Source organism: Rhinoraja longicauda, chromosome 2 (genome assembly GCF_053455715.1).
Source record: "Rhinoraja longicauda isolate Sanriku21f chromosome 2, sRhiLon1.1, whole genome shotgun sequence".
In the NCBI taxonomy this organism is placed as follows: domain Eukaryota; kingdom Metazoa; phylum Chordata; class Chondrichthyes; order Rajiformes; family Arhynchobatidae; genus Rhinoraja; species Rhinoraja longicauda.
In genome coordinates, this window is record NC_135954.1 from 7,204,142 (window position 1) to 7,219,897 (window position 15,756).

Consider the following 15,756-nt stretch of genomic DNA (forward strand, 5'->3'; position numbering starts at 1 on the left):
TAAATGTAGAAAATGTCCCTCGTGTGTGTAGGATAGTGTTAGTGTGCGGGGATCGCTGATCGGCGTGGACTCGGTGGGCCGAAAGGGCCTGTTTCCGCGCTGTATCTCTAAACTGAACCAAATATAAATATAATGAAACCTGATTACTTAAGTGGAGAAACAAGGTGGAGAAATAAGGAAGCGCAGACGCTGGTATAGTCGAAAGGACACAAAGTGCTGGAGTAACTCAGCGGGTCAGGCAGCATCTGTGCAGAACACAGATGGGTGACATTTCACAGAGTGCTGGAGTAACTCAGCGGGTCAGGCAGCATCTATGGACAACACGGGATAGGCGACGTTTCACAGAGTGCTGGAGTAACTCAGCGGGTCGGGCAGCATCTGTGGAGAACACGGGATAGGCGACGTTTCACAGAGTGCTGGAGTAACTCAGCGAGTTACAGTGAAAAGCTTTTATGGCGTGCCAACCAGTCAGTGGAAAGACAATACATGATTATAATCGAGCCGTCCACAGTGTACAGATACATGATAAAGGGAGTAATGTGAATACCAATTAGTACAAGATGAAGTCCAGTAAAGTACAATTAAAGATAGACCGAGGGTCTCCAATGAGGTGGATCGTAGTTCAGGACTGCCCTCTAGTTGGTGGTAGGTTGGTTCAGTTGCCTTCAGTTTTCAGATGCTGGTTCATACCAAAGATGAGTTGGGTTGAGTTTAGTTTATTGTCACGTGTACCGAAGTGCAGTGAAAAGTTTTTGTTGCGTGCTAATCAGTCAGCGGAAAGACAATACATGATTACAATTGAGCCATCAACTGTGTTCAGATACAAGCTGGAGGGAATATTGAGATGGACACAAAGTGCTGACCCGCTGTGTTACTCCAGCGTTTTGTGTCTATCTTTGGAACAGAATATATCTCCACTTGGATTTTATTTTTAAACTGAGTTGGAAACTCATTTTTAAAGGGATACTTGGGACACGTTATTTTAATCCATTAAACTCGATCAGGACTCAAGAACCAAGGGGCAAAGGTTTAAGGTGAGAGGATAAAGATTCTGAGGGGCGACCTTTGCACACATAGGTGGGTGTACGGAACAAGCTGCCGGAGCAGCTGGTTGAGTGAGGCAGGACCCATAACAACATTTAAAAGACATTTGGGCCAGTACATGGAGAGGAAAGGTTTAGAACGATATGGGCCAAATGGGTCGCAGGTGGGACGAGTGTAAACATAGAAACATTGAAAATGGGTGCAGGAGGAGGCCATTCGGCCCTTCGAGCCAGCACCGCCATTCATTGTGAGCATGGCTGATCATCCACAATCACTGCCCTCCCTGGAGCACCTGTTCAGCCTACGCTGCCTCAGTAGAGCAGGCAAAATAATAAAAGATCCATCCCACCCCGGCCACCGTCTGTTTGTTCATCTGCCCTCTGGTCGACGTTTCAGGTCGATCAAATCCCGAACAAACAGACTTAAGAACAGTTTTTACCCCAGGGCCATACGAGAACTGAACACTACCTTCTGCACGAGGCAACACTGTTAAAACTTTTGTACTTAATATAATTGTATTTATTTGTTTTTGCATTTATTGCATTTCTATTTTTACGCACCGTCAGGATTGGCTATTTTTTAATTTCGTTGTACTCGTTGCAATGACAATAAATGAATATTATTAGTAACTCATGCCTGCCTTCTCCCCATATCAATAGACAATAGAAAATAGGTGCAGGAGTAGGCCATTCGGTCCTTCGAGCCAGCACTGCCATTCAATGTGATCATGGCTGATCATTCTCAATCAGGACCCCGTTCCTGCCTTCTCCCCATACCCCCTGACTCCGCTATCCTTAAGAGCTCTATCTAGCTCTCTCCTGAATGCATTCAGAGAATTGGCCTCCACTGCCTTCTGCCTTCCCTTGATTCCGCTAGCCCCTAGAGCTCCATCTAACTCTCTTTTAAATTCATCCAGTGAATTGGCCTCCACTGCCCTCTGTGGCAGAGAATTCCACAAATTCACAACTCTCTATAAGATCCCCTCTCATCCAGTGAATACAAGCCCGGTCTTTCCAATCTTTCATTGCAAAATGTACACTTTGCTGTGTAAACTTGAGTAATGTTACGGAGCATTTTTATTGCAAGTTTTGTTGTGTTTGTCTTTTTACAGAACCTGTACAATTTCCTGTCCCAGCCAAATGCAATTGCTCATCTCGATCTGTCAAACACTGACTGTGCTTTAGATATGGTACGTACTTGTGTTTCATATTGTTGCCATGTATGTGTTTGAAAGCAATGATCTGAATTTTCCAGTTCATGGCTCAGAGACTTTTCTTTAGTTTAGTTTTGGAGATAAAGCGCGGAAACAGGCCCTTCGGCCCACCGAGTCCGCGCCGACCAGCGATCCCCGCACAAGCCTACACCCACTAGGGACAATTTACACTTATACCAAGCCAATTAACCTACAAACCTGCACGTCTTTGGAGTGTGGGACAAAACTGAAGATCTCGGGGAAAACCCACGCAGGTCACGGGGAGAACGTGCAAACTCCGTGCAGACAGCACCCGTAGTCGGGATGGAAGCGCTGTAAGGCAGCAGCTCTACCGCCACGCCACCGTGCCGCCTTGATTCACATCCGAGGAATCGGCCTACAAGGATTCAGCTGGATCCGGGCGTCACGGTGGCGCGGCCGTAGAGTTGCTGCCTCACAGCGCCAGAGACCCGGGTTCCATCCTCACCATGAGTGCTTGTCGGTACGGAGTTTGCTCGTTCTCCCCGTGACTTGCGTGGGTTTTCTCCGGGATCTCTGATTTCATCCCACACTCCAAAGATATACAGGTTTGTAGGTTAATTGGCTTCAATACAAATTGTAAAATGTTCCTAGTGTGAGTGGGATAGTGTTAGTGTGCGGGGATCGCTGGTCGGCGCGGACTCGGTGGGCCAAAGAGCTTGTTTCCACGCTGCAAGTCTAAAGTAAATCTATGCAGAAGATGCAATATAATTTGAGTGGCACGGTGGCGCAGCGGTAGAGTTGCAGCCTTACAGCGCCAGAGACCCGGGTACGATCCCGACTACGGGCGCCGTCTGTACGGAGTTTGTACGTTCTCCCAGTGACCTGCTTGGGTTTTCTCCGAGATCTTCGGTTTCCTCCCACACTTCAAAGACGTACAAGTTTGCAGGTTAATTGGCTGGGTATAAATGTAAAATTGTCCCTAGTGTGTGTTGGATAGTGTTAGTGTGCGGGGATCACTGGTATTGTGTTCAGTTCTAGGCACCATGTTATAGGAAAAATGTTGTCAAGCTGAAAAGGGTACAGAGAAGATTTACGAGGTTGTTGCCAGGATTCGAGGGCCTGAGCTGTAGGGAGAGGCTAAGCAGGCTGGGACTCTATTCCTTGGAGCGCAGGAGGATGAGGGGTGATCTTATCGAGGGGTATAAAATCACGAGAGGAATTGATCGGGTAGATGCACAGAGTCTCTTGCCAGAGTAGGGGAATCGAGGACCAGAGGACATCGGTTGAAGGTGACGGGGATAAAGATGTAATAGGAATCTGAACGGTAACATTTTCACACAGATGGTGGTGGGTGTGTGGAATGAGCTGCCAGAGGAGGTAGTTGAGGCTGGGACTATCCCAACATTTAAGATACACTTAGACAGCTACATGGGTAGGGCAGGTTTAGAGGCATATAGACCAAACAGGCAGGTGGGAGTAGCATAGATAGAACATGTTATAGGGCGAGCTACAGGGAGAGGTTGAGCAGGCTGGGTCTCTATTCCATGGAGCGCAGGAGGATGAGGGGAGATCTTATAGAGGTGTACAAAATCGTGAGAGGAATAGATCGGGTAGAAGCACAGTCTTTTACCCAGAGTAGGGGAATCGAGGACCAGTTCAAGGTGAAGGGGAAAAGATTTAATAGGAATCCGAGGGGTAACTTTTTCACACAGAGGGTGGTGGGTGTATGGAACAAGCTGCCGGAGGAGGTAGTTGAGGCAGGTCGTTTAACAGCATCTAAAATACACACGGACAGGTACAGGCATAGGAAAGGTGGAGAGGGATTTGGAAATGGAACTATAGACAATAGACAATAGGTGCAGGAGGAGGCCATTCGGCCCTTCGAGCCAGCACCGCCATTCAATGTGATCATGGCTGATCATTCTCAATCAGTACCCCGTTCCTGCCTTCTCCCCATACCCCCTGACTCCGCATTTTGGAAAGTCCAACAAGGCCGGGACCTGCATAACGAATGGCAGGGCTCTGTGGACTGTTGTAGAGCAGAGGGATGCATATATATAGTTCCTTGATAATGTCACCACTGGTCAATAAGTTGGTCAAAAAGGCAATCAGCACATTGACTATCTGTGATGGGGCATTTTGGTCTGAAGAGCCTGTTTCCATGTTCGATAACTGTAAGACAAATCTACCCGGCTCGTCAGTAGAAAGACAGAATGATTTCAGTGCCTGGTCCTTCCAGAAGTAATACATTGTTAATCCCCCATCTGTGCGGAAGAAAGTAGATCACACACAATCAAAATGCTATTGTCCAGCACCAACTTTAATTCTACCTCTGCAAAGCATTTTCTATTTTAATCAACTGTGCGTGTGCATGCATGCGTGTGAGTGTGAGCGTGTGTCTGTGCGTGTGCGTGCATGCATGTGTGTGAGTGCGTGCATTTGTGTGTGCGTGTGTGTGTGTGTGTGCATGTATGTGTGCAAGCCTGGGCCTGTGCATGTGTGTGTGTGTGTGAGTGTGCGAGTGTGCGTGCCCGTCCATGTGTGCCTTCGTGTGTGTGCCTATGTTTGTGTGAGTGTGCATGCCGTGCGTGTGTATGTGTCTGTGCTGGTGTGTGCGAGTGTTTGTGTGTGTTTGCACTTGTGCCTGTGTATGAATGTGCATGTGTGAGCGGGTGCTTGCATGTGTGAGTGGGTGTGTGCGTGTGTGAGTGTCTGTTTGTGCCTGTTGCGTTGCGTTGAGTGTGCGAGTGTGAGCATGCATGTGTGCCTGTGTTCCTGTGAGTGCGTGTGTGCACCTGCGCTCGTGTGTGTGTGGGTGTGAGTGGGTGTGTGCGTGTGAACATGTGTGTGCAAGACTGCTGGTGCATGTGTTGTGTGCGTGCGCGTGTGTTCCTGTGTGTGTGAATGCGCTTGTGCATGTGTGTGGATTTGTAGGTGATGTGAGCGTGTCTGCTGGTGCATGTGTTTCTTTGTGTGTGTGCGTGCTCGCTTGACTGAGTGCGTGTCTGTGCTGGAGCGTGTGTTGAGCGTTGGTGTGTGCGTGCGTGCACGTGTGTGTGTGTGCATGCGAGTGTGTGTGTGCCTGTGCTGGAGCATGTGTTGAGTGTTGGTGTGTGCGTGCGTGCACGTGTGCATGTGAGGGTGTTCTTGCGTGCATTCGTGAGTGTGTGCATTTGTGAGTGGGTGTAAGGGTGTGAGCGTGTCTGCTGGTGCGTGTGTTGTTTGTGTGTGTGCGTGCTCGCGTGAGTGTGTGCGTGTCTGTGCTGGAGCATGCGTTTAGTGTTGGTGTGCGTGTGTGGGCGTGTGTACATGTGAGTGTGTTCTTGCGTGCGTGTGTGAGTGGGTGTGAGCGTGTGTGCGTGTGAGCGTGTCTGCTGGTGCGTGTGTTGTTTGTGTGTGTGTGTGTGTGCTCGCGTGAGTGTGTGCGTGTCTGTGCTGGAGCACGTGTTGCGTGTTGGTGTGCGTGCCTGCGTGTGTGCGTGCGTGCGTTTGTGAGTGTACGCACCCATATCCACCCCTCACTCTACCATCTCTCTGCTTTGAATCCATAATCCACAGTACACAGACAACGTTAACACCACATCTCCTAATACCCTTGGATAGCAAACATTTACCAAGCTCCAATGTTAAATTATGCATGGAGCATCTGGTGTCCGTGGGAGAGAGTTCCACACTTCCATAACCCACAGCATGAACAGATGTTTGCTGCCTGCCTTCTACCCAGAAAAGCCTGGATTTTCCAATGACAGAACATTTTCTAGCTTTACCATCGCTTTCTTCCTAAGTCCGATAAATCTCTCCCAAATTAATCTTTAACCGTCTGTATTCCAGGGAGTACGTGTCAGATTAATGTCATCTCTCCTTGTGAAACGCTGGTGATATTCTGCGGAATATACACTGCTCAATTATCGCTGCTCAATTTATCATAGAAACATAGAAACATAGAAAATAGGTGCAGGAGGAGGCCATTCGGCCCTTCGAGCCAGCACCGCCATTCAATGTGATCATGGCTGATCATCCACAATCTGTAACCCGTGCCTGCCTTCTCCCCATATCCCTTGATTCCACTAGCCCCTAGAGCTCTATCTAACTCTCTTTTAAATCCATCCAGTGATTTGGCCTCCACTGCCCTCTGTGGCAGAGAATCCCACAAATTCCAACTTTCTGGGTGAAAAAGTTCCATCTCACCTCAGTTTTAAATGGCCTCCCCTTTATTCTAAGACTGTGGCCCCTGGTTCTGGACTCACCCAACATTGGGAACATTTTTTCTGCATCGAGCTTGTCCAGTCCTTTTATAATTTTATATGTTTCTATAAGATCCCCTCTCATCGTTCTAAACTTCAGTGAATACAAGCCTAGTCTTTTCAATCTTTCCTCATATGACAGTCCTGCCATCCCAGGGATCAATCTCGTCTCAAATGTCAATTATCAATGTCTCTCACAGTGTGAGTTGGGAGGGAGGCTTGTAAGATGGCCCACGACAAGGCCAACAACGTAATCAAGGACCAGTCTCGCCCTGGCCATTTCCTCTTCTCCCCCCTCCCCTCAAGCAAGAAGTATCGAAGTGTGAAAACGCACACCTCCAGATTCAGGGACAGTTTCTTCCCAGCTGTTATCACGCAACTGAACCGTCCTACCACCAACTAGAGAGCAGTCCTGACCTCCGTCTACCTCATTGGAGACCTTTGAACTATCTTCAATTGGACCTTATCGGGCTTTATCTTGCGCTAAATGGGAGGTCAGTACCTTTAATCCTTTAGGTGTAGGAAGGAACTGCAGATGCTGGTTGAAATCGAAGATGGACACAAAATGCTGGAGTAACTCAGCGGGACAGGCAGCATCTCTGGAGAGAAGGAATGGATGGAGTTTCGGGACGAGACCTTTCTTCAGACCTGAAGAAGAGACTCGACCCGATACGTTATCAGTCTGAAGAAGGGTCTCGACCCAGGAACGTCACCCATCCCTTCTCTCCAGAGATGCTGCCTGCCCCGCTGAGTTATTCCAGCATTTTGTGTCCCATCTCCCCTTTATCCTTTATCTGTGCTGTGTGGATGGCTTGATTCCAATCATGCGCAGTCTTTTCTACGACTGGATAGTGCACAAAGAAAGGCTTTTCACTGTACCTCGATGCATGGGACAACAATAAACTAAACTAGACAAGGGCAGTTTGGAGTTTAGTTGGAGTTTGTACAGGGCCCTAGTGAGACTGCACCTGGAGTACTCCAAATTTGAGGAAGGATATTCTTGTACAGTTCTCTGCTGCATCGTAAGGTCATTTGTAATAGGAGTAGAATTAGGCCGTTTGGCCCATCAAGTCTACTCCGCCATTCAATCATGGCTGATCTATCTCTCCCTCCTAACCCCATTCACCTGCCTTCTCCCCATAACCCCAGACACCCGTACTAATCAAGTTCTAATCTATCTCTCCCTTAAAAATATCCACTGGCTTGGCCTCCAGAGTCTTTTGTGGGAAAGAATTCCACAGATTCACCACTCTCTGACTAAAGACATTTCTCCTCATCACCTTCCTAAAAGAACGCCCTTTAATTCTGAGGCTATGACCTCCAGTACTAGACTCTCCCACTAGTGGAAACATCCTCTCCACATCCACTCTATCCAAGCCTTTCACTATTCTGTAAGTTTCAATGAGGTTCCCCCCTCATCCTTCTAACCTCCAGCGAGTACAGGCCCAGTGCCGACAAACGCTCATCATATGTTAACCCACTCATTCCTGGGATCATTCTTGTAAACCTCCTCCAGACCCTCTCCAGAGCCAGCACATCCTTCTTCGGATATCTGTCTTTTACAAGTCATAATTGAATCTGCTTCGAGAGCATTTTTAATCTTCAAAAACTATCTAGCCTTCAGGCATCATTTTCTTTTCTTGTGGGAAGAGAAATTTCGCACAGTTCTATTGCAGAGAATATTGAAACATAGAAAATAGGTGCAGGAGGAGGCCATTTGGCCCTTCGAGCCAGCACCGCCTTTCATTGTGATCATGGCTGATCATCCACAATCAGTAACCCGTGCCTGCCTTCTCCCCATATCCCTTGATTCCACTAGCCCCTAGAGCTCTATCTAACTCTCTCTTAAATCCATCTGGTGATTTGGCCTCCACTGCCCTCTGTGGCAGAGAATTCCACAATTTCACAACTCTCTGGGTGAAAATGTTTTTTCTGGAATGATCAGCGGTATGAGCATTTCATATTTCTCTTGGGTAGTTTACACCCCAGCAGTATGAACATTGACTTCTCCAACTTCAGATAGTCCCTGCTTTTCCTCTCTTTCCCTTCCCCCTTCCCAGTTCTCCCACTGTCTTCCTGTCTCCGACTACATCCTATCTTTGTCCCGCCCCCTCCCCTGACATCAGTCTGAATATGGGTCTCAACCCAAAAGGTCACCCATCCCTTCTCTCCCGAGATGCTGCCTGACCCGCTGAGTTACGACAGACAGACAGACAGACAGACAGACAGACAGACAGACAGACAGACAGACAGACAGACAGACAGACAGACAGACAGACAGACAGACAGACAGACAGACAGACAGACAGACACAGACAGACAGACAGACAGACAGACAGACAGACAGACAGACAGACAGACAGACAGACAGACAGACAGACAGACAGACAGACAGACAGACAAATAGAATTGGTACATGGGTAGACAGATGGATAGTCATACAAGGGATAGGTGCATAGATCAGCCATGATTGAATGGCAGAGTAGACTCAATGGACCGAATGGCTTAATTCTGCTCCTATAACTCATGAACTACAATTGGAGTTGTGCGTTCTGTAAGTTGGGGATATGTACAAGATGGCTGTGGATGTCACGGGTTACTAAACGTTCTTGTTTTGCAGGTGTGTGCGGCACTTCTGAGGGGATGTTGCCAACACTTGGCATCTCTGCACCTGTGTAAAAGTATCTTCTCCCACAGGTAATCCATCTGCCATTTGCTTTAAAGATGTTTTTCTTCGCTCGTTCTCGTCTTGCTTTAAATACAGTAAACCCTCGATCTCACTGACCATGTGGTGGTGGGGGATTGGGGTTCGTTATTGCCCGCTATAACCGAGCAAGGGATTCGCTCCAAACACCTCGCGGTCTCTCCGTGAAACAACAACGTTGTTCTCAAATACAGTAAACCCTTGTTATAACGGAAGATAGACACCAAAATGTTGGAGTAACTCAGCGGGACAGACAGCACCTGTGGATAGAAGGAATGGGTGCCCTTCTTCAGATCTGCAGTTCTTTCCGACACACATCACTATAACGGACCTGTTTATAGCGGATTTTGTTTATAGCGGACTGAATCTGCTGTGTGACCATTAAACTTTAGAGATACAGAGTGGAAACAGACCCTTCAGCCTACCGAGTTCACACCAACTTCAGGTGTAGCTGACAATGTATTTTTGCTACTGCAGCTAAAAATACTAAAGGCTGTTTGATTGTTTAATAGAGTTAAATATCGATCAAAGCGATTGCTGGTCAATTTCAATGCCTTGTCAATATCCATGCCTTGTCAATGTCAATGCCTTGTCAATATCCATGCCTTGTCAATGTCAATGCCTTGTCAATTTCAATGCCTTGTCAATATCAATGCCTTGTCAATGTCAATGCCTTGTCAATGTCAATGCCTTGTCAATGTCAATGCCTTGTCAATATCCATGCCTTGTCAATGTCAATGCCTTGTCAATTTCAATGCCTTGTCAATATCAATGCCTTGTCAATGTCAATGCCTTGTCAATGTCAATGCCTTGTCAATGTCAATGCCTTGCCAATTTCCATGCCTCGCCAATTTCAATGCCTTGCCAATTTCAATGCCTTGCCAATTTCAATGCCTTGCCAATGTCAATGCCTCGCCAATGTCCATGCCTTGTCAATGTCAATGCCTTGCCAATTTCAATGCCTTGTCAATTTCAAAGCCTTGTCAATTTCAAAGCCTTGTCAATGTCAATGCCTTGTCAATGTCAATGCCTCGCCAATGTCAATGCCTCGCCAATGTCAATGCCTTGCCAATTTCAATGCCTTGCCAATGTCAATGCCTTGTCAATGTCAATGCCTTGCCAATTTCCATGCCTCGCCAATTTCAATGCCTTGCCAATTTCAATGCCTTGCCAATTTCAATGCCTTGCCAATGTCAATGCCTCGCCAATGTCAATGCCTCGTCAATATCAATGCCTTGTCAATGTCAATGCCTTGCCAATTTCAATGCCTTGTCAATTTCAAAGCCTTGTCAATGTCAATGCCTTGTCAATTTCAATGCCTTGTCAATGTCAATGCCTCGCCAATGTCAATGCCTTGCCAATTTCAATGCCATGCCAATTTCAATGCCTTGTCAATTTCAATGCCTTGTCAATGTCAATGCCTTGTCAATGTCTATGCCTCGCCAATTTCAATGCCTTGACCATTTCAATGCCTCGTCAATTTCAAAACCTTGTACATTTCAATACCTTGTCAATTACCACACCTTGTCAATTCCAATGATTTCTGCAACATAACCAACCGCCTGTTTTCTTAAAGAGACAGTCCACTATAACCAAAATCCATTATTACGAGATCTATAATAACGAGGGTTTATTGTATTATTTTCTTCACTTGAAAGATTTATAATAATACTAAACCAAGTGGACCCGTTGGGCCCAAACCACTCCTGCATTGGTGCAGCACCCTCTCCACTCTCCCTCCCTCTCTCTCCATCCCCTCCCCCTCCCTCCTCCATCCCTTCCTACCCCCCTCCCTCGCCCACCCCCTCCGCACCCCACCTCCCTCCCTCCCATCCTACCCCCCTCCCTCCCCTCCTCCCCACTCCCCTCCCACCCCTCTAACCCCTCCCTCCCCAACCCCCCACCCTCTCCTCCCTCCTCTCTCCTCCCTCCCTCCTCCCCTCCTCACCCTCTCCTTTCCCCCCTCCCTCCCCCCCTCCCTCTCCCCCCTCCCCTCCCTCCCCCCCTCCTCCCTCCCCCCCTGAGTTGCAGACAGCCCCACTCTCAGCTCGGATCTGCTTCCGTCCCGGTTTCAGTGGGAGGTCACCCCCCCACCCCACACCGCAGAGTGAAAGAGCAGCCATTGGACGCGCGCCGCGGGTGGGCTCAGTTTCCCACAGCCCGGCTCACGGCGCCGCCCGCCCGCACTTCACCGTCCCGTCACCCACAGACATAGCCTGTGTGACTGACTGAGCAGCTCACAGGACCCCTGAGAGCCAACATGGTGGAGTTCTACGCTCTGCGCACACGGCCTCCTGACTCACCCACTCTCTTACATCACATCTCACCAACACAGCACTCCACAGCACCCCCCCCTCCTCCCTCCTCCCTCCCCCGTCCATTCCACCTCTGGCCTGAGAATTTCTTTCGTCAGGGGGTGGTGAATCTGTGGAATTCATTGCCACAGAAGGCTGTGGAGGCCAAGTCAATGGATATGTTTAAGGCAGAGATAGATAGATTGTTGATTAGTGCAGGTGTCAGGGGTGATGGGGAGAAGGCAGGAGAATGGGGTTGAGGGGGAAAGATAGATCAGCCGTGATTGAATGGCGGAGTCGGCTCGATGGGCTAATTCTGCTCCTATCACGTGAACTTAAGGAACTCAAGTCCTCCCTCACAAACTGCGTGGTACATACCTTGGGCCACTCCAGGTGAGCTGATTGAAATATTACAGGCAGCAGAAAAAAAAAAGTCATTTTCATAAAAGCTCCACACTTTAGAGATACGGTGTAGAAACAGGCCCTTCGGCCCATCGAATCCACGCCGACCAACGACCGCCCCGTACACTAGCACTATCCTGCACACTGGGGACAATTTACAGTTTACAGAAACCTACAAACCTGCACGTCTTTGGAGTGTGGGAGGAAACATAATAATAATAATAATATATTCCTTTATTCGTCCCACACCGGGGAGATTTTCAGTGCTACAGCAGCAAAGTGGATAGATAGCAAGAGATCATTCATTATAAATAAAAGTAAAGACAAGGATAAATTGTCATCAGTTTTCTGTGTGTTCTTAACTGTTATTGTTGACTCGTCTTCTGGGAGCAGTGCTGGTTGTGCAGTCTCACATCAGCGGGAAGGAAGGACCTCCGATATCTCTCCTTCACGCACTTGGGGTGAAGGAGTCTGACACTGAAGGAGCTACTCAGTGCAGTGACATTGTCCTGCATGGGGTGGGAGTCGTTGTCCAGCAGCGATGTTATCTTTGCCATCGTCCTCCTCTCTACCACCGCCTGCACTGAGTCGAGGGGGCAACCCAGGACAGAGCTGGCCTTCCTGACCAGGAGTGCCCGGGAAAAACCCACTCAGGTCACGGGGAGAACGCTTCCCTCAGCACTTCCCACTTTCCCCCAACTGCTACTCGCACTGAATGTTTCAGCGGAGAAAATGGAGAATGGGAAAACGAGGAATTGGTCTCCATAACTCCCTGAAAGTAACAACACATTGAGCCATGTGCGTGGAAACAGGCCCTTCAGCCCACCTTGCCCACACTGGCCAACATGGCCCAGCTACACGAGTCCCACCTGCCTGCGTTTGGTCCAAATCCCTCTAAACCGGTCCGATCCATGTACCTGTCTAAATGTTTCTTAATCATTGTTAGAGTACCTAGAAACATAGAGAATAGGTGCAGGAGGAGGCCATTTGGCCCTTTGATCATGGCTAATCATTCACAATCAGTACCCCTTTCGTGCTTTCTCCCCATATCCCTTGATTCCGTTAGCCTTAAGAGCTCTATCCAACTCTCTCTTGAAAACATCCAGTGAATTGGCCTCCACTGCCATCTGTGGTAGAAAATACCACAGATTCACGACTCTCTGGGTGAAAATGTTTTCCCTCATCTCTGTCCTAAATGGTCTACCCCTTATTCTTAAACTGACCCCTGGTTCTGGACTCCCCCAACATTGGGAACATTTTTCCTGCATCTAGCCTGTCCAATCCCTTAATAATTTAATACGTTTCTATAAGTTCCCCTCTCATCCTTCTAAATTCCTGTTAATATAAGCCCAGTCGCTCCATTCTTTCATAATACGTCAGTCCCGCCATGTTTGATTCACTACACCAGAGGGGGACTGGGGTTTTAATCAAAAAAAGGACTGAGAAGATGCCTTTTAAAATGATAAATGGAGTGGAATGGGTCGAGCGAATTCAAAACCAGGCCCCTTACATATTAGTAGGAAGGATCTGCAGATGCTGGTTTACACCGAAGATAAACACAAAATGCTGGAGTAACTCAGCGGGACAGGGGGTTTGGGGAAGGGGGTATGGGGAGAAGGCAGGAACGGGGTACTGATTGTGATTGATCAGCCATGATCACATTGAATGGCGGTGCTGGCTCGAAGGGCTGAATGGCCTATTACTGCACCTATTGTCTATTGTCTGTTGTCTAACTCAGCAGGGCTGGCAGCATCTCTGGAGAAAAGGAATAGATGATGTTTCAGGGTCTCGGCCCAGACCCGAATCGTCACCCGTTCCTTCTATCCAGAGATGCTGACTGTCCCGTTGAGTTTTGTGTCTTTGGCTCCCACTCCTAATGCTGTGAACGGCTCGATTGTAATCATGTATTGTCTTGCCGCTGACTGGTTAGCACGCAACAAAAGCTTTTCACTGTACCTCGGTACACGTGACAATAAACTAAACTGAATTAAACTAAACTGAACTAAGTCTCATGAGACCGGACAACATTTCACTTACGGAGTTAATTCTATTTTTAATTACTTGCCTGGAAATATAAGTTCGTGTTCTTTCTCATCTCTCTCTGTAAATAGTGAAAGTTACATCGTTTTTTTTAGATATGCCTTCTGATATCTTGATTAACGATCTAACATGCTGAGTTTCTCCAGGTTCCTCAGGTCGGCTGACTTGGGGCTACTGACTATCCCGCGGTCTAGGTTTAAGCTCAGGGGTGACCGCGCTTTTTGCGGTTGCAGCTCCTAGACTGTGGAACAGCATCCCTCTCCCCATCAGAACTGCCCCCTCCATCGACTCCTTTAAGTCCAGGCTCAAAACCCTATTTCTACTCCTTAGCATTTGAGGCTCATTGAGGGGGCGCTGTGAACTGTTTATGTATGTGCTGTTATGTTTGTGTGCCATTGTATGTTCGTTTCTTAGTACCTGAACTGATGTACAGCACTTTGGTCAACATGGGTTGTTTTTAAATGTGCTATACCAATAAATTTGACTTGACTTTGTGTCTTTCTATGATTATAAAGGACGTTTACAGAATAAAGGCTTTGAGGAACCAAGGCATAAATTCGTTAAAACCTTAATAAAAGCATTGGAAGTTGGGTTATTTCATCAGTCTGGGTATCCAGGAAGAAGGGTCCCAACCTCAATCGTCACCCTTTCATGTTCTCCAGAGATGCTGCCTGACCCGCTGAGTTACTCCAGCACTCTGTGAAACATCACCTATCCATGTTCTCCAGAGATGCTGCTTGACCCGCTGAGTTACTCCAGCATTTTGTGTAAACTACTTCCTTTGCTTCAGTTTAGTTTATTGTCATGTGCACCAAGGTACAGTGAAAAGCTTTTGTTGCGTGCTAACCAGTCAACAGAAAGACAATACGTGTTTACAGTCGAGCCATTTATAGTGTCTAGATAGATACTGTACATGATAAAGGGGATAATGTTTAGTGCAGGATAAATCCAGCAAAGTCCGATCAAAGATAGTCCGAGGGTCACCAAAGAGGTAGATAGTAGTTCAGCACTGCTCTCTAGTTGTTGGTAGGATGATTCAGTTGCCTGATAACAGCTGGGAAGAAACTGTCCCTGAATCTGGAGGTGTGCGTTTTCACACTTCTTTACCATTTGCCCGATGGGAGAGGGGAGAAGAGGGAGTGGTCCTTGATTATGCTGCTGGACTTGCCTTGTTCCTTGTTTCTACTGGGCGCCTTTCCGAAATGCATGCGATTGATTCTACACCATCAGTCACTGAAAGTAAACATGCAGGTACAGCAGGCAGTGAAGAAAGCCAATGGAATGTTGGCCTTCATTACGAGAGGAGTTGAGTATAGGAGCAAAGAGGTCCTTCTGCAGTTGTACAGGGCCCTAGTGAGACCGCACCTGGAGTACTGTGTGCAGTTTTGATCTCCAAATTTGAGGAAGGACATCCTTGCTATTGAGGGCGTGCAGTGTAGGTTCACTAGGTTAATTGGCGGGAATGGCGTATGTTGAAAGACTGAAGCGACAGGGCTTATATACACTGGAATTTAGAAGGATGAGGGGGGATCTGATTGAAACGTACAAGATTATTAAGGGATTGGACACGTTAGAGGCAGGAAACATGTTCCCAATGTTGGGTGAGTCCAGAACCTGGGTCCACAGTTTAAGAATAAGGGGTAGGCCATTTAGAACGGAGATGAGGAAAAACTTTTTCAGTCAGAGAGTTGTAAATCTGTGGAATTCTCTGCCTCAGAAGGCAGTGGAGGCCAATTCTCTGAATGCATTCAAGAGAGAGCTAGATAGAGCTCTTAAGGATAGCAGAGTCAGGGGGTATGGGGAGAAGGCAGGAACGGGGTACTGATTGAGAATGATCAGCCATGATCACATTGA

At 47.7% G+C, this 15,756-nt stretch overlaps 1 protein-coding gene across 1 annotated transcript in view; it reads left to right on the forward strand.

Annotated features, from left to right (window-relative positions):
- LOC144601979 (F-actin-uncapping protein LRRC16A-like) overlaps window positions 1-15,756 on the forward strand; it is a 151,327-nt gene that overhangs the window by 17,769 nt on the left and 117,802 nt on the right. The window contains exons 6-7 of the mRNA XM_078414660.1: window positions 2,156-2,233; window positions 9,083-9,159. Coding sequence (XP_078270786.1) covers window positions 2,156-2,233; window positions 9,083-9,159 — 155 coding nt within the window. The remainder of the gene's footprint in view (window positions 1-2,155; window positions 2,234-9,082; window positions 9,160-15,756) is intronic.